Raw genomic sequence first — 18,905 nt, forward strand, 5'->3', positions numbered from 1 at the left:
TTATGGGGTATTTAAAGCCCCCAATATATGTATACAGTACTGTGCAAAAGTTTTAGGCCACTAGTATTTTAGTCAGCTTAATAAAAAAAATGTTTTAAGTCAGTTATTTCAATCTTTTGCTGTAACATGTCTGTTGGAAATATCAGTTTACGTTTCCAAACATTAATTTTGCCATGTAATAATCCAGTGAGATTGCACAAAGAGTCTGAAAACAGTCAGTGCTCCACACAGAGATCTGATCTGATCATCATCCAGTCTGTCTGGAATGACAGGAAGAAACAGAACAAACTGAGACAGACTCAATCCAGAAGAACTGTGGCAACGTCTCCAAAATGCTTCAAGAAACCTCCCTGCAAAGCTCATGAGAAACTCTGCTCAAGTGCACCGAGGGCAAATGCTGCTTTAAATTTAAAGGGTGATCACACCAAATGTTGATTTAATGTAGTTAATAGAAGTTAATTCATAAAGAAAATCTATGTATGACTTTATTTTTGACGGCATCCTCATTTTACAGCATTTTTTCACAAGTGTCTAAAACTTTTAACAGCACTGCTTCTTGAAGCATCTTGGAGATGTTGCCACATTTCTTCTGAATTTAGTCTGTCTCAGTTTGTTCTGTTTCTTCCTGTCATTCCAGACAGACTCAGATCAGATCAGATCTCTGTGTGGAGCACTAAAATCTCACTGGATTATTACAATTAAGGGCAAAATGAATGTTTGGAAATGTAAACTGATATTTCCTACTGACACAAAAATATAGAAATAACTGACTTAACACCATTTTTACTGTTAAAAATACTAGTGGCCTAAAACTTTTGCACAGTACTGTGTAAAGAGTAGAAAAAGTAAAAAAAAAAAAAAAAAAAAAACTTACAGGTCGAATTAATGACTTCCAGGATTCTGTGGTTGTGATTGGGGAAGCAGAGTGGACAGGACTTTGAAAGCACTCTCCCTTTTTGCATCTAAACCATAAGAATAATACAGTGTAAGCTGTGAAACTGATTTCACAATGAAAATTACATATTGAGAAACACTTTTCCTGTGAAAATGTATTCATTCCTTTAAATAGCTTGGATTGGATTGGATCAGAAACAAATGACACGGGCAGACCAAGTGACAATGGCATGGCTGAAGTGTGACTTAGTCAGCCTACATGAATGATTCCTGAGACGAACATAATGTAATTTATTAGGAATATGTAGATGTTAGTGACGTTCTGGCAGAGGTGCTGCTGCTGTGTACACTCACAGAACACAATGTGCTCAAATTTTAAAGATGTGGGGCAGCTCCTGTAATATCGCCTTGACTATCACAAAGGCATCAGCTCTCAGCGATATCTCTATCATCAATACACAATATCGTCTATCTGCACAACCCCAATAACAATTTAACCATTTCAAATTTCTGTAAAAGAAACCATAAAACAAAAATTACTTCTTACCATGGCAAGTTTTTCTAGAAGCCTGGGGAACTCCTTCAATATTTCTGGGAGGCTTGTAGACCCATTGCTGCGAATCCACCATTTCTCAAATTTTTTTGGGAAGCAAAACAGATTCTGTAAAATAAGTATGAAAAACTGGGTTAAAAGCTAGCAAAATCATACAATAAGTCAGCCTAGAAATCCAGTGATCTCCAGTGATTATTCATCAATCTCAAATACAAATTATTGTTTTTAACAGGAAGATTAAAAGGACCTCAAACACCATGACAGGTTAAGTCTAACTTTATGTACTGTAGACAACATTACATTTAACAATATTTAAGAATAATATTACATGCCTGTAATATTGTGGTTTAACGTCAAGGGTAGCTAATGCAGCTAACGTTACCTGAGGAAAAAAAACTGCGAAAATAAGTTAGTTGGATTCGGCACGTCACGCAGACATTTACTTGGAAAAAAACTTTAAAAGATCTTAAGACCTTAAAAGATAAATTTTAGTACGAAATGATCTAATTATTACAAAACATTACAAAGCCATACAGAAACGTTACACAGACAGTAAGTTAACTAGAATTACCCCTGTATTTCTGACCTAACGAAAGTTCATAACTTTTCCATGAGGCGTTAAAACATATAAAACTATGCGCACGCACACACACACACACACACACACATATGTATATATACACTCACCTAAAGGATTATTAGGAACACCTGTTCAATTTGTCATTAATGCAATTATCTAATCAACCAATCACATGGCAGTTGCTTCAATGCATTTAGGGGTGTGGTCCTGGTCAAGACAATCTCCTGAACTCCAAACTGAATGTCAGAATGGGAAAGAAAGGTGATTTAAGCAATTTTGAGCGTGGCATGGTTGTTGGTGCCAGACGGGCCGCTCTGAGTATTTCACAATCTGCTCAGTTACTGGGATTTTCACGCACAACCATTTCTAGGCTTTACAAAGAATGGTGTGAAAAGAGAAAAACATCCAGTATGCGGCAGTCCTGTGGGCGAAAATGCCTTGTTGATGCTAGAGGTCAGAGGAGAATGGGCCGACTGATTCAAGCTGATAGAAGAGCAACTTTGACTGAAATAACCACTCGTTACAACCAAGGTATGCAGCAAAGCATTTGTGAAGCCACAACACGCACAACCTTGAGGCGGATGGGCTACAACAGCAGAAGACCCCACTGGGTACCACTCATCTCCACTACAAATAGGAAAAAGAGGCTACAATTTGCACAAGCTCACCAAAATTGGACGGTTGAAGACTGGAAAAATGTTGCCTGGTCTGATGAGTCTCGATTTCTGAGACATTCAGATGGTAGAGTCAGAATTTGGCGTAAACAGAATGAGAACATGGATCCATCATGCCTTGTTACCACATGTTGCTGGTGGTGTAATGGTGTGGGGGATGTTTTCTTGGCACACCTTAGGCCCCTTAGTGCCAATTAGGCATCGTTTAAATGCCACGGCCTACCTGAGCATTGTTTCTGACCATGTCCATCCCTTTATGACCACCATGTACCCATCCTCTGATGGCTACTTCCAGCAGGATAATGCACCATGTCACAAAGCTCGAATCATTTCAAATTGGTTTCTTGAACATGACAATGAGTTCACTGTACTAAAATGGCCCCCACAGTCACCAGATCTCAACCCAATAGAGCATCTTTGGGATGTGGTGGAACGGGAGCTTCGTGCCCTGGATGTGCATCCCACAAATCTCCATCAACTGCAAGATGCTATCCTATCAATATGGGCCAACATTTCTAAAGAATGCTTTCAGCACCTTGTTGAATCAATGCTACGTAGAATTAAGGCAGTTCTGAAGGCGAAAGGGGGTCAAACACAGTATTAGTATGGTGTTCCTAATATCCTTTAGGTGAGTGTATGTGTGTGTATATATATATATATATATATATATATATATATATATATATATATATATATATATATATATATATATATATATATATATATATATATATATATTGTTATATACATATATTCTTGACAAAAAAGGCCTCAACAATCTCTTTATCGTTATATAAAAGAGATTGTTGAGGCCTTTTTTGTCAACAAAAAATGTAGGCGGCTACTTCATTCACAGAATAACGCTAACGTTAACCCACACTGCGACAGATCAAATATCATGTTAACCGTGAAATCAATGTGCTCTTACTACAGTTTATTAAAAATAGAGGTAAATAATCATATTATCATATTAATTTACATTATAATCCTGCTTGCTGCGAGTTGCTTGACCGTCTGACGACGAGATGAGTGAAGAATCCAGAAAATTCGATTAAGTTTGGCGTGATTTCCAACAAGAATGTCAAATTTGGACTCGTCTGCCCATAGAACACTTTTCTACTTTGAAACAGTCCATTTTAAATGAGCCTTGGCCCACAGGACATGACGACGCTTCTGGACCATGTTCATATATAGCTTCCTTTTTGCATGATAGAGCTTTAGTTGGTATCTGCAGATGGCACGGCGATTGTTTACTGGCAGTGGTTTCTGTAAGTATTCCTGGGCCCATTTAGTAATGTCAATGACAGAATCATGCCGATGAGTGTCATCTGAGGGCCCTAAGACCATGGTCATCCAACAAAGGTCTTCGGCCTTGTCCCTTACGTACGGAGATTTCTCCAGTTTCTCTGAATCTTTTGATGATGTTATGCACTGTAGCTTTTGCAATTTGACATTGAGGAACGTTGTTTTTAAAGTATTCCACAATCTTTTTACTCAGTATTTCACAGATTGGAGAGCCTCTGCCCATCTTTACTTCTGAGAGACTCTGACTCTCTCAGACATCCCTTTTATAGCTAATCATGTTACAGACCTGATGTCAATTAAGTTAATTAGTTGCTAGATGTTCTCCCAGCTGAATCTTTTAAAAATGTCTTGCTTTTTCAGTTCTTTGTTGCCCCCGTGCCAACTTTTTTGAGACATGTAGCAGATGAATTTGAAATGAGCTCATTTAGTGGATAAGTGTAAAATTTCTCAGTTTAAACATTTGTGTTCTGTTTTGAATAAAATATTGGGTCATGTGATTTGAAAGTATTTTAGTTTTCATTTTATTCAAATTTAAAAAATTTATTTTAAAAACTCTTATTTTATTTTTTCAGAAATCATTTAAAAAATTTTTATTGCGCATTCCAAGTGATATCAATCAAACTGCAGTTGGGTTGTTTTGATTTAAGTAATAATAACTTAAACAAATACAGGTAATTTACTAAATTAAAGTTCATTGAAAGTATTTTCTTTTTTTTACACATTAAAAGTTTGTTTTATAGCAAAAGCAGATAACTCGACATTTCATGTGTTAGAGTTTAAAAAAACACTTGTTTAATCTTGGTAATCTCATCAGATGACAATGTAGATTCCTGACAAACGTTGTTGTTGTTGTGAACTTAAACTGTATGGATGTGATTACACGCAATACATGGAGCTTTTCAATCATCATTGTAATGCGCTGCTTTTGCAAGGCTCCGTGAAAACGTTTCAGCTTTTATTTTCCCTTTTCTCCCTGAAGAAGATATGACAGGTTCATCAAGTTCGGTGAAATTATCATCACTTTTAGTCAGCTTTGACAAAAGCTGTGAAAGTAGCCTTGTCACCTGTAGTGCATAGTAGACCAGGACACACACAGGTAATTTCAAAACATTCCTGAGCAGGAATTAAGCCTCCCACTCCCAGCATTTGACTGGCTGGCCGATTTCCTGCCCTAAATCTCCTTATCTCAGGAGACCTCTAAAAAACAGGAGATATTTGAGAAGAACATCTGGATGTCTTTAAAGAACAGAACCTTCAATGTTCGTGACCGGTTTACCATAAATAAAGTTGAACAGTACAAAGCCCGTTGCATCTGGAAAGGATCCAGCACAGACCAGCTCTGATAACCACCTGACCATTAACGCACAAATTCAATGATTGTATTGTAAGGCTCCACCCATCCGGCCCAAAGAAGGTCTCCGATGGTGGATGAAGGTTTCCTGCGTGTTCGGTCTTTCCAGTGTGCACAGTTCTTCAATTTAAATTAAACTTTAATCTGACTCCATTTTATCATTTAATCTGACTCCATTTCTTTATGACCTCGTATTTAACTTGAAATACAAATTGATTGCTTGTCCATTTCTAATTTATTATTCTGATATTTGATTATTCTAGTTAACTCTTGACTTTATATTTACTCGTTCATTCGGTTGCTCATGTCTTTAACAAGGATGCAACGTAATCTACTAGAGTCAATAATTACAGAGTAAAACAGAATAAGGTCAAATGTAACAATTTATTATCAGTCAGGTAAATATTGTATGTATTATGTCAATTCCACAGCAATTCAAAGAGATCAAATCATATCAATACAAAACATCGAATTCTCAAAGATAAATCTATGAGTAAAGAATGCATACCTGACTTTATAGAAATACATAGTGTGAGCATTGAGACCATCACTACGGGCTTCTGGTTACAGAATCGCGCCTGACCTTTTGCCACATTCTCCTTAAGTACTTCAGACCAGAATAAACATCCCCCAAACTCGAGACAGGAACTAACAATTGTAATTTGCAATTTAATCAAGTCGAGTTGGCACCTTTTGGGACAGAAGGTAATTTGCATGAAAACCACTGGGAATTGACCCACCCTCTATAGTATGCAAAATATCTCTGAACTCTCAGGATCTGTATTCCCTTTTAGTTTACTTCTTATAAGACTGAGACCATTGTGCCAGTCGCCCTGAGACAATTCAAATGATACCAAACATGACTGTAAATAACATTTGCATTAATGTAGAATATTACATTCTTCTATTGACCATTCTGAGTGAAGGGAAGGAAGGGGATGAAAAGGAACTGATGCATATGTGAGAGAGGCATTTTCTTGTATTCTCTCTCAGTGGGGTGTGGAGACAGATGTCTGTATGTTAATGCACTGTGTGTGTGTGTGTGTTGTCCATCTCAGGAGTTCAAAGTGTCTGAGGTTCTGTAATCCTTACAGATTCAACCAAGAGAGACGTTTTTATGATTAGACTGGATGGTGAAATCTCACAGATACATGTCCAATAACTCATGACCCCCGGCCAACTCTTCTCTCTCTCTCACATTTGAACAATCATTTTCTTCTTAATAACAGACAAAGAGACTCAAATCGTGCTTAAGGATTGCAAAAAGAACAAAGTATAATTGTTCCTGCTATTAAAGCAATATACTCGGAAGCAATATGTACAATATATTTACAATATATATTCAGGTTGTATTTCATGAAATTAAGCTTGCTGCGTTATTTGAACCTATGTTATTGTTGTAATCTTTTGATGTGTCATTTTTCCCGATCACTATTGTTTAGTTTCACATGCTTGGTGTGATTATTTAGAATCTATGCCTTAACCAGTCAGTATATAAAATTAAGGTATGTACTTTGTGTATGCCAAATAACTGTTGTTTGATTTCGAATGAAAGCTAGTTGCGTCAGCAATAATCTGGTGTGGATGAAAATTGTCTTATCATAATGTATGATTACAACATGTATAGAAATCGGCTTTCCATAGTTTCTTCATGCGATAAAATAACTGGGCAGATAATTTATGCACGGAAAACTGAGCCGTGCGGAGCGGGGCTCCGCCCTACAGGGACACTTGGGATTGGATCAAACAGCAAAAGAGGCGGACTGAAGTCAGCCCGTTAAAAGACAAACACCCACCTTTGTCTGTGCTCTTCGTTTTCTTTGCTTGCTCGCGCGCTGTTTGAAACTTCGGCTCCTGCTCTGATCATGCTGCTAAGCGCTTCCAGCCATTAACATCTGGCCGAGCAATTGAACAACTATCAAAACTTAGTCAAACTTCTAAAGAAACTAACACCTGAGGCCGAAAGAACTCTAAACAGACTTCCTAAGCGCGTCATCACGTCACAGAGAAACCAACCAATTGCAAGAGGGCATCCCCAGTGACATCACGCAACCGCGATTTCAGCAGCCAATCCGCACCCGGGGTTCCCTCAACCAGGAAAGGAACGAAACAGAGCAAGTAATCAAATAATTCTGCTGGAAACTGGTTGCATTCATCTTTAAGTGTAAAGATAGTAAAGTTCCATGCTTATGACTCCCTCAGGTTCAAGTTAGAGCATTCTTGAAAACGAGCATTAGAACCTTAATCTCTTCACATTAAAACAAAATATGTGTGTTTACATATTCTGTTTGTGTTAGTTAGCTTAGTAGTTGTGTAGAGTAGTAAATAAACTTTGAATTTATTAAGAAATCTTTGTCTGGTGCTGTGTACTTTTCAAGTCTTAACTACAGTATTTGCCAAAGATCGCATTGCCTATGCTCAAAATTTACCTAATCAATTCTGTTTTATTTCTGTGGCCACTGGGAATAAAACTGAATTGTTAGAAGATAACGTACTGATTTTAATGCTTGCTGGACAAGTCGTTAATGAGGTATCGTTAACAAGGTATAAGTTGGACATTTTGATTAATATCGATTAATCATGTAAATATCAATATTAAATCTTAAAAATAGATTCCCCAAAATGTAAATTTAAATAAGGGCTAATCCTTTACACACCTGACCTGAATACAGCGCGCTGATTCGCTAAAATTGACTTATTGGCTTCTGTTCAAAAACAACAAGGGGCGCTTGTCGGCTTCTGCAGTAAAACGTGAACTCGCGATGCCTTGAAAGTGGACGATACCAGCTTTTTTGACAAAACGTGTTTAGGGTTCAGATTGGGCTATATGTGGAGAATAATGCACCTCAGTCAGCTCATTTTTTTGAAAATGGCGTTTATCGGTTTTTGCAAATTAACTCTTCATATGTATATTAGGGCTGTCAAAATTAACGCGTTAATGTGTTAACGCAAATTAATTTTAACAGCAATAATTTTATTAACGCGCGATTAATGCAGTGTGCACTTTCTGTTTGACCCGTGGCCTAGCCCGTAGTTGGATAAATGGATGGCGATACTGACAGTGTTGCCAATTTAGTGACTTTTCAGACCACTTTAGCAACTTTTTTTTTTCTTTAAAAAGAAGTCGTAGTGACCAATCTTTAGGGTTTGCCCAAACCTTATTTAGTTTCTGAGACTCGATGGTACTGCCGCACGAGCGCGAGATCTCTCTTTCCCAGCGCACATACCTCTCTCTCTCTGCGTATGCTCTGTTCAGCGAGCGGCTGAGAGGAACAGCGCTTTCAGTTAAAACACATTGTTGCTTCTCTAATTTAACATGCAATTATAGCCGAATCACAGCACAGCTATTGTCTTTATCTTATGTGTAGCCTGTTTGATTTTATCAGACGATGGCTGGATTAGAAATCAGAGTTTTTGTGCAGATTAACATCTTGGAAAGGAGAGCTGGTTATTTTAGTCTCGATGGGTCGCGTTTGTCACTATTTCATATTCATTCCGTTGTCTGACAACAGAAACAGTAAAATATATCAATGTAGTTTGATATATTTTTATATCAACAGTTTTATTGAGAATTTACTGCATCAAAATACAGTATGTGGGCACAGAAAGGCAAATTAATGTAATAATAAATAATAAATGTACATTTTGCATGTTCAGAAGAAGTGGTGTGAAAATGTAAACAGGTTTGTGTAAGTAAATTGTTCAGTGCAAAGAAAGAAAAGTAATGGGAACCTGGTATTTCTATGCTCTTTTTTTCATGTGTCTAATAGACGTCTATAATCGTCTATAATCTTTGAAACATGTCTAGTCTTCATGCTCTGTTAACTATGGTCTCATTAACAATAAACATATATTGCATAAAGCATCCGTATTTGTCCATTCCCATGCTGATTAGAGTATTAAAACTTAAAGTATTAATTTAAGGTACATTTAAACAGATAAAAATGTGCAATTTAAGTTGTGATTAATCGCGAGTTAACTCATCACTCAATCATGCGATTAATCGCGATTAAATATTTTAATCGATTGAATGCCCAAATATACAGTCCCCTCCATAAGTATTGAAACAGTAAAGACAAAATTGCTCTGTTGGCTGTGGAGTCAAGACATTTGCAAATATGATTAAAAGATGAATATGAGACAAAACTACAGAATGTCACATTTTATTATTAGCCGTTTCATCACATACATGTTTTACCAAATAAAAAGAACAGCACTTTTAGAGTTCATCCCACTCATTGATATGAGCATAAGTATTGGGACAGTTGAACATAAGGCAGATATAAAAGATTAAAAGCTATTATTTAGTTGCAGATCCCTTGCGCACAATCACAGCTGTGAGTCTGTGACCCATAGACATCACCAGACTCTTGGTCTCATCCTTTGAAATACTTTTCCCAGCCTTTAATGCAGCCAATTCCAATTGTTGCTTGTTTTGGGGAGTCTCTGCCTTTACTCTCCTCTTTAGCTGGTAAAATTCATGTTCAATCAGATTTAAATCTGGAGATTGACTTGGGCAATCTAAGACTTCCCATTTCTTTGCCCTTATAAATTCCTTGACTGAACTGGCAGGGTGTTTTGGGTCATTGTTCTGATGCAATATGAAGCACTTCCCAATGAATCTGGTGGCATTTTCTTGAATATTGGTTGGCAAGATGGTTTTGTACCCTTCCAAATTCATTCTGCTACTGTCATCATGTATTAAGTCATCAGTAAAGTTGAGAGGGCCTGTTCCAGAGGCAGCCATGCATGCCCATGCCATGACACCACCTCCACCATCCTTTTTGTTCTTTTCACACACTCATGCAGTTCCCTCATTTGGTGAAATCCTGTCCTATCCCATTATTATTGGAATATGGCAGCAAAATACACTTAAATGGTTCCCATAACTATAAAAATGTAAATGTTGCAAGTGTTGGATCGCACTTTCAACATTTTTTTTCTATTTTTGAAGTTTCCACCCATGCCATTGCCATTGTGTTTTCGCTTACTGTTTTGTCTTTGGCTGCACTGACGAGCACAGAACACTATTTAGAATCTCAGCCTCAGAGGAGACAAGAGAGCAGTGCATTTATTGATTTATTTACTGCATATTACGCTGCTGTCATACAAATCTAATATAAACGTGATTTCTTACCCAGCTGTTTTTGTAACTTGTGTGTTTTTTAACATAAACTTGTATGTATTTGACAGTTTAAGCACAATAAGACTCACATGCCATGTGACAGCCGCTTTCTGCGCATGTGCATCGGATGTGTGCACTCAGAAAACCGTATATTAGAAATTTAAACTAATAATGTTTAAAATGCTTGATTTCAGCATGATAGACATGGTCAAATCCAAACAGATGTTTTTTAGCAGTGTATCCGAGGAACGAACTGTAAAGGCACACAGCCCTATTCTGGAAAAGGGGGTGGGGAGCAGCAGCTCATTTGCACTTAAGGAGACATGAACCAAAACAGTGCGTTTCTGCTTCCACTCAAAATAGGCATTTTCAAAATTATATGATACAAAGAAAACCGTATATCAGAACTTAAAACTAATATGGTTAAAAGCGCTTAATTTTAGCAAGATAGACATAATAATCAAAACCAAACAGATGTTTTTTTTAGCAGTGTTTCTGAGGAACAAGCTGTAAAGGCAATTCTGGAAAAGGGGGGCGGGGAACAGCATCACATTTGCGTTTAAAGAGACATGCACCAAAACATGTCAAAACATTTCTGCCTTCACTCAAAATAGACATTTACAAAATGATATAATGAATGATCTGTGGGGTAATTTGAAATTTCACAGACACATTCTGGGGACACCTGAGACCTAAGTTATATATTGTAAAAAGGGGTGAAATTGGTCTCCTTTAAAGCCAATTGATCCATTCTGAACACGAACATTCTGGGGTGATGTTACATTATCAAGTTAAATAAAAAGTGACGTGGTATGTTTTTTTTCTTCACCTTTTGCACTTCAGGGCTTGCGTCATTTTTCATTAGTTCTCCTTTTCTGTGGATTGTTTCTCAGTGGGATTTTAAGTGAAAATCCATTTGAGATTATTTTAAATACTCCATTCAACAAGAATTCTTAAAGGAAATGTTAATAATTTAATTCCCATGTTCATTTTAATAATCTTAAATCGTCTTAAATACAATAACCTGATATTAGAACTGTTTTGAAAAGTTCGGCATTCTGTATTATGACCAAATCTCATTTTCCCTTTGACCAGAGAACCAGAGGCCAGAAGAGGAAGAGAACGTCTATCTGCGAAGAGGAGAAGATCGAGGTGAGCTTTCCCTTCCTCACCCGCACTCCTTTTAAGACCGTCTATCTCCCTCATCTACCTCTAATATTTAGAGAGCGTGATGAAGGAAGACAGCTTGTGTATGTTTACACAGCAATCTGAGCCCTCTCCACTCTCCAGCTTCATTCAAACACACACGGCGGTCGCCTCTAATAGCTTGCGTTTCCATAGGAACCTTCGCCGCGGGAGCGCAGACAGAGGCAATCGACTCTGCAGAAAAAGCCCAAAGCCGATGACACACGGACCGAGTGCACCACCTGCAAGGGCCCCGGGGACAATGAAAACCTAGTGAGGTGGGTAAAGCCTGTTTGACGCGCGTCTCTGAAGCATCTGCGCGTGCGAGAGCGTGTTTGCTCTGGCTGGGGGGAGGTGGGGGTTATATTCGCCTAGTGATTAAAGTTCAGGCTTCGTTATAAGGACTCTGCCATGCATGTGTGAGTGGGAGGCAGCGCTGGCTCCACAGGGCCTTCTCTATTTGGCTGCCACATGTATTTGCTCACTTGGTTTGGCAGTAAATGAGCTGTCTGATTTACTGTCACCACTTGGCCTCCGGTATGAAGTTGCGGTTCCTTCATACAGGATTATTTTAACGTAAGCGTCAGATCCAGATCAATTATCCTGTCTTTTTCCTTCCTTTAACACCTCCTCATCATGCTTTTCAATGCCGTAACCTCGTTATGTTTTTGCTAAAATATACGCAAGCATGGCTAAGAGACTTTTAATTGACACTGACATAATAGAAGTGCCAAACACTCGCCACTTCCGTCACATCACGATCTGACATAAAGCTGTTTTTGGGTAATTGGAAAACGGCTTGTTAGGTTACAAGTACTTCAAATGCTTTTAGGAGATATGCAATGTTTTGTGGCTAGTTCGGGTTTGCTGCCGTTTGGCCTCGGCTGTGGTGTGAGGTGTGTTGCCCTGACTCTTTCTATCTTTGCATTGAACAGGTTGTGAGAGCCGGGCACCACCTCCTCCCCTAGAAAAGGACAGATGAGAGAGAGACAGGGAGAAAGAGAGAGGGAAATTAACTCGTTTGAAGAGCGGTGTTGGGGTCAGGGAGGAGCCGCCTCCGACCGCCACCTTCGACCGTCCCTTCTGCCCAAAGCGGACCGTGCCATGGACTTGATCATGGTTAAACGACGGTCCGGTGAAAATTTTCTGAAAGACGAAAAGACTATCGTATGTGGACTAACATAAAATTTATTCAGTTTGCACTGGGAGGGGGAGAGCAACCCTCATTGGACACTATAAACGGACTTTATATGGACAGAATACTCAGTTAGCCAGTTTGGAGGCACATAGCGTCGTTCTTTGTGGAATACATGAACAGTGACTGGTTTTGGGCCTTTTGCTCTGTGGATTAAGCCAGATTCTGGGCCGTTTCACCATCTTTGCAAGCGATTTGCTGTCATCTGGCCTTCTCTTTATGCCCTCCTGGACTTTCTCTTTCTCTCTTGCTTTTACACTGGCTTTAAAACAGCGCACACCTCACCCGATCAGCTGTGTTGATTCAAAGTTGAGTCAAATGTGCTTCTGAAAGCTAATTGTGTCTTCTGTCTTGCTTTTGTTATGAATGCTTTTAATGCTTTTGTTTCTTGACTGCTCTATTTTGCCTGTGATGTGTGAATTATATGGTTAAAAGTGGTTAGATGATAGAATCAGTTGAATCTATTTTTTTTTTTATAATTTTTTATAAAGTGTTTGAATTTTTTACTAGTTGTGGTGGCATAATATAGCTCAAAATGATATTATCCGTACTTAAACTTGTAGTTGTTTCCTTAGTATCATATCAGTGATGGCGTGAATCTCACAAAAACATATCTGGGTATATTTTACCATTTTTAATATTTTCACATTATTTGTATGATATTTAAGTACTTTTTTCCACCCCCAAACTGATTACCATAATGGCTTTGTTTTTTATTTTTATATTTATTTTTTTAATTCTCATTTGATAAACCATTACTGTGATACAGTATGCAGTACTATAGTTTTTAATTAAATTTTTCTTTTCTTTTATTTTTTTACTTTTTGACATGCGAGTGCTTTACAATTGATATATATATAAAATGAAAAGTGTCGTAATATAAAAAATATAATCAATATGCTTCAATGCTTAATTTTTCTTTAGTAATTCCCTATTTTTTCCTGAAATTTGGGGTGAAATGTGACCTACAAATGTTCTTGACAGGAGAGTCATAGAATGCTTAAACTGTAGTAACTTGGTATACAGTAGCTATATTGGTATTTTAGCTTGCATCTGCTTTGACTGTCATCCTGTTTTATGCTTTGCAATTATAAAACAAAAGCCTAACACACTGAAAAGTGCTTTGTTACCAAACCCTGCATCCCATTCACTTGTATCGCAGTATATTGCACAGTTGTAGCTACCTAATTCCTAGCAGGATAGCTGACAGGTGACGTGAGGGCCTAACTTCCCACTTTGACTGTATCCTGTGGCGTCTGCCTTTATGCCATTGGGAACCTTCTCAAACTGCTTGCTCACAACACTTCCTTCCCTGGGATTTACACATCTTTCCCTCTCTGGATGACTTCAGCTGCCCTTTAACCCCTCACCCCACTGTATCTTCAGCCACAGATTTATCTCTCTCTTCTACAGCTGTCTTACCTAGCTCACAGCATACTATGTGTGTAAGTGTTTGTCGGGGCACATACTGCATCTGCTTTGCCGAGATAATGCTGCAAGATGGAGCCTTTTAGATTACAGGTCGCTTGTTAAGTCATGTGATGTCAGTTTAGCAAAGTATTGAGCTCTTTCTGGCATAAGCCGTGCTGCAGTTTTTTTTTTTTTTGCTCCAAATGTTTTGGAATTGAAGTTTATTTGTACTTGATGTATTTATTTAATGTAAATATCTGACATGGTAATTTATTTCTTAGATATTCCCCATAATTTGTGTTAATGTGACTTGAGCTGAGATTATGGCATTGTATTCGTGAGTGTTTGTGTGCTGTGTATATGCAGTGATTTTGTTACCATGCGTCATTTCGCGCCTTTAATAAACTTTTGACTTTTTCACCTCATTGCCATCATGATGAATGAGTCTCAGTTGGTCCGGCTAATGGATTGTGCAGGTTGTCTGTTGTTTATCACTAGTGATGTGTCTGGTTCTGCTGGTCCACTCTGCAGCTTATTCTGACCAGAACTGCGCTTAGACAGAAAATTAATATTTAAAGTGACCGTAAAATAAAAACTGGATTCTTTTTTTTTTTTTACTTCACATGGCCTCGTAATTTTAATCAAAAATATGAGTTTCCCTTTGCATCAACATCTCTGATGATATATGAGGGCTGGGCAATAATCCTTCCCATCCAGCAGTGATTCCTGTTGAACATAAATCAACCCTACATTTTTTCTCATTTCACGTGGATATTATCACAATAGTAATAGAATAAATAGGAGGGAAAAAAATTACCTCAATTTCCATTTTCTATTGCATGCCAACTTTGACAATGACAAGTGAACTGACCAGTCAGAGCTTATTTTGTTTTCTATGTCATTTAGGGATGGGTTAAGCTGGTAAATGTGATGGATAAGCCAGGCTGATAAATTGGCCGGTAGTTTTTTTTTTTTTTTTTTTTTTTTTTTTTTATTAAATTTTTATTTTATTTTATTATTTCCATATAGTCAATATTCCTGTTTGGCTAATTAGTATTGGAAGCACAGATTTACCAGAGTTCACAGTTTACCTCCGTGTTAATTTGTGTTTTTAACTATTTCAGTTCCTTGATTCCACTGAATTTTTTTTTACACATTTATGCATATAGCAGACGCTTTTGTCCAAAGCGACTTACAGAGCTAACAATATTCATTAAATTTTTATTTATTTTTTTTTAAGTAAAAAGCTAGATTAGGAAACAAATTAGAGCAGAAAATAAATACAGATAAGCACATCTTACAATGTTCTATTTACTTTACTTTAAATTGTGATGCACCAGCTTCACAATTAAAGGGCCATTCTGCCCTTTAAGATATCGTATTAGCCTTCAGAAACCCTTTTTGGTCATCCACCAATTAGAACTGTCAATTTCAGTCAGCTTCTGCCATTTTTGTGTGCAATATGCATACAAAGACAGTCAGACTTTGAATGGCCCATAGCCTTGATCATAAATGAAAAAGATCCCCAGCAGCCATAGGTGGCTGTAACACATCTCAGTTAATGTAATACTCTCTCTCCTGCTGTTTTCACCTGTTTATCGCCATTTTCCAGTTTAGCACATCTCATCTGCTCACACTTGCGCACTCTTCCTGTCTCTCTCCCTCTTTTCCACCAGCCGTCTCTTCCCCGTGCCAAGCCAGCTCTACAAAGAGCGAGAGGAAGAGAGAGAGGAGAGGCTTTCATGGGAAAATCTAGTTAGCGGCATAACAAAAAGCCCAGTGTGTCTGCTAGTAAGCGAATAGCATTTGTGCTTATACAACAGTGGCGGGAACAAGCTGCATCTCTGTGGCCCCGGCCCACCAAAGCTCTGAGCCTCTTATTGTGGACCGGAAAGATAGAACCAGTTTGGCATGACCAAAACCTGAACACCCCAATTCCTCATACTCAGTCCAGTGGTCTGGTACGATGGGTCCGGCGGGACGAACGGTTCTGGTCTGAACCCAGGGAGCAGAAAAACAGGGGAGGAGGATGTTCTGGGAGAGCAGTAACCTTTCGGATGATGAGCGCCTTTCCTATTACAGACCTGACATGGGATTCAGGGAGATGATTTAATGGCGGCATTTTGTTTTTGCTGACTTCACCTCTTTTTTTTTTTTTTTTTTTTCTTTTGCACTCCCAACCAGTATTAAAACAGAAAACCCAAGTGGCAGGGCTGCAGAGTGTGGGAATAGAGGCCAAGCAGCTAAAATCTATTACGCTACAGCTTCTACAGTGTCTTTTATCCTAGCCAGTTCACTGCAGTGTATTTGTGCACCGCTGGTCTTCGGGATTGAGCGCCTCCCCCTCTTTGTGCATTTGCTAGATGACTTGCGCAGCACAGAGGTGCCTAACTAATTAGCAAAAGCATGGTAGAAGCCGGTGAACTGCATTTCTGCCAAAGCAGACTGCCTGGAATTGATCCAGACCTGAGGTGCCGTAGGACGCTGTGGTAAAAACAGCCAAACTTCCCTTCCAAATCCACAATCAACGCCATTTAAATGCTTTATAGGAATATTGTGGGTTTGATATACTGTAAAATACTATGATACAGAACAGAATCTGCTACTATTCAGGTTTGTTTAATTTATTTATTTTCAGTTTTTGTAAATTAAATTCAGACTTTTTTTTCAAATGTATTAATTTTCAAATGAATATTTTCATTTAAAATACTATAATATAGAACAGAATCTGCTATTATTCTAATAGCATTCTATTATATTATTCTAATAATCTTCTATTATTCTAGGTCAATCAACATTTATTGCCAAAAAATAAATGATTTGACCCCTTACCAACTGAAAAAAGGCCAAATTTAAGGTCTATGTGAGGTACTTAAAATGGATGTAAATAGGGCCTTTTTGGAGGATTTAAAAGCAGAAATGTGAATCTTGCAATCTCATAAAATCTTATAAAAGCACTTGCATAAAACTTTCATATTATTTGAGCTATAAAACTGTTCTCATTTTTTTTTTTTCAGTTTTTTAGTGTTATGGCACCATTTACACAGTAAAGATTAGTTAAGCATTTTTTACACTCTAAAATCATGTTAACGTGTATTGTTTACATCTTTATGGCTATACTATTGAAACTGTGAGTATTTTAATGTGTACAAATTGTCTCTTCTCACATACATTGCAAGTGCCTCACTGTAACCTGGATTTTGAAGAAAAAGAGACAAATGGAAAATATAATTATTATTTTGTTTATTATCATTTCCATTTGTGCTGTTAAGCTTAACTTTGACCGAGCCAGGAATGTTTATTTTAACCTTAACCAGCATCATTCAAACCACCAAACTGATCCTCCATCAGCTGTTAGAGGCAATACTGTGCAAAAGTTGACACATTATGGCCCCCTGCTGTCTACTCAGAGAAACACACTGCGTCCCTCAGGTGGCTGGTGCCACTTGAAGTTAGCGTCCCCGACGACCATCCTGGCTTTGAGTACCAGACTAAATGAATGAGTGAGCCGTGTGGTAATGAGATAATAAAGAGGAGTTACTTTGTGAGTGCATCGGCCGGCCGCTGTGGCTTCAGATATAAGCCCATTCACTGCCTCTCCTCCTTGTAAAACAAAGGCCCCCTAATAATACCATTCCCACCTCAACAGTAAATCAAAAAGGAGGAGGCTCACAAAGGCTGATAATCTGCTCCCTCAATAGAAGGGATTCACAAAAAGCCACGGGGGCACTTTGTCATGGCCGGCAGTCAATGGCCAAGCGTCTTGTGCCATATTGATCCCTGTCATGTGGTGGCTCCTCAAGTAATTGCGCTGGACCCAAGTGATAAATTTCCTGCGTTTGTACCGTCCATATGGGTAAAAGTAGCAGGCCCAAGAACTAAAGAGTTGCAGTACGAGTCTTGTGTATAACACTTTTAACACTTTATATACATTGGATCCAAGTAAATCCAAGAAATAGCCAATTTATCGCTCTATCAAAATAATAATATGCAATCTTCCGGTCCGTACACAGACAAGACAATGCAACCGTTCAGACATCTTGAGGTTTACTTGGTGTTTTGGTGCGCAAGCATCCGTAGCTACTATTAAACACATCGCTATTGTTCAAGAGATTTGCGTTTCTGCCACCCAAGCGTTTTTGTGGGGTCACTGTGGAAATTGCTCTCGCTCGCAGGAAGTTAATCCACAAAAGGGCCAGTCAAAATTACCATGCAGATTAATCCCTTAGCATAAAACATTTAATTACAATGTTCAAACATTCAGGAAGTAATCCTGTCTTTATTTTGTTATTAAAGGGGTGTTTTAGTTGTAGCTTATCAGGAGTAGTGCGACGATTCTAGTTTGTTGCCTTGTTTTGTACTTAGTTTTTTCAACTAGTTCTAGATGTCCTCGAATGACATTTTGTTAGATCCTGAAGGTGAGTATTACCATGCTTCATACTTTTGAACACACCCCTAAGATGTGCATCCAGCATCATTTGTGTGGACGTGATATCTGAAATCATGCAGCTTGTTACAAAGGGTGTGCTATTACTTTTCTATGCAATCAGACCTGGAGAATGATGAAATTGGCAACAACAAAAAAAAGATTCTATAGAGACTGATGGAATGACCCAAGCCGTATCTAGGGACC

General features: G+C 38.1%; 2 protein-coding genes across 5 annotated transcripts in view; one reads left to right on the plus strand and one right to left on the minus strand.

Moving 5' to 3' along the window:
• phf14 (PHD finger protein 14) overlaps nucleotides 1–18,905 on the plus strand; it is a 96,400-nt gene that overhangs the window by 51,537 nt on the left and 25,958 nt on the right. The window contains exons 15-17 of one of the 2 annotated variants that reach the window (XM_079441515.1): nucleotides 11,578–11,634; nucleotides 11,824–11,945; nucleotides 12,603–14,697. In XM_079441515.1, coding sequence (XP_079297641.1) covers nucleotides 11,578–11,634; nucleotides 11,824–11,945; nucleotides 12,603–12,609 — 186 coding nt within the window. In that variant the 3' untranslated portion in view covers nucleotides 12,610–14,697. Of the gene's footprint in view, nucleotides 1–11,577; nucleotides 11,635–11,823; nucleotides 11,946–12,602; nucleotides 14,698–18,905 lie in introns of those variants that run through there. The other variant, XM_079441514.1, reaches the window with a different exon arrangement.
• Nucleotides 1–18,905, minus strand: part of LOC306885159 (uncharacterized protein) — a 61,757-nt gene that overhangs the window by 7,656 nt on the left and 35,196 nt on the right. For 2 of the 3 annotated variants that reach the window (XR_013785512.1, XM_079441516.1), the window contains exon 4: nucleotides 1,442–1,555. Coding sequence is in view for 1 of the 3 variants with exons in the window: in XM_079441516.1 (XP_079297642.1) it covers nucleotides 1,477–1,555 (79 nt within the window). In the remaining 2 variants the exon portion in view is untranslated. Of the gene's footprint in view, nucleotides 1–874; nucleotides 963–1,441; nucleotides 1,556–18,905 lie in introns of all 3 variants that reach the window. The other variant, XR_013785513.1, reaches the window with a different exon arrangement.

The sequence above is a fragment of the Barbus barbus genome, assembly GCF_936440315.1.
Source record: "Barbus barbus genome assembly, chromosome: 19".
Classification (NCBI taxonomy): domain Eukaryota; kingdom Metazoa; phylum Chordata; class Actinopteri; order Cypriniformes; family Cyprinidae; genus Barbus; species Barbus barbus.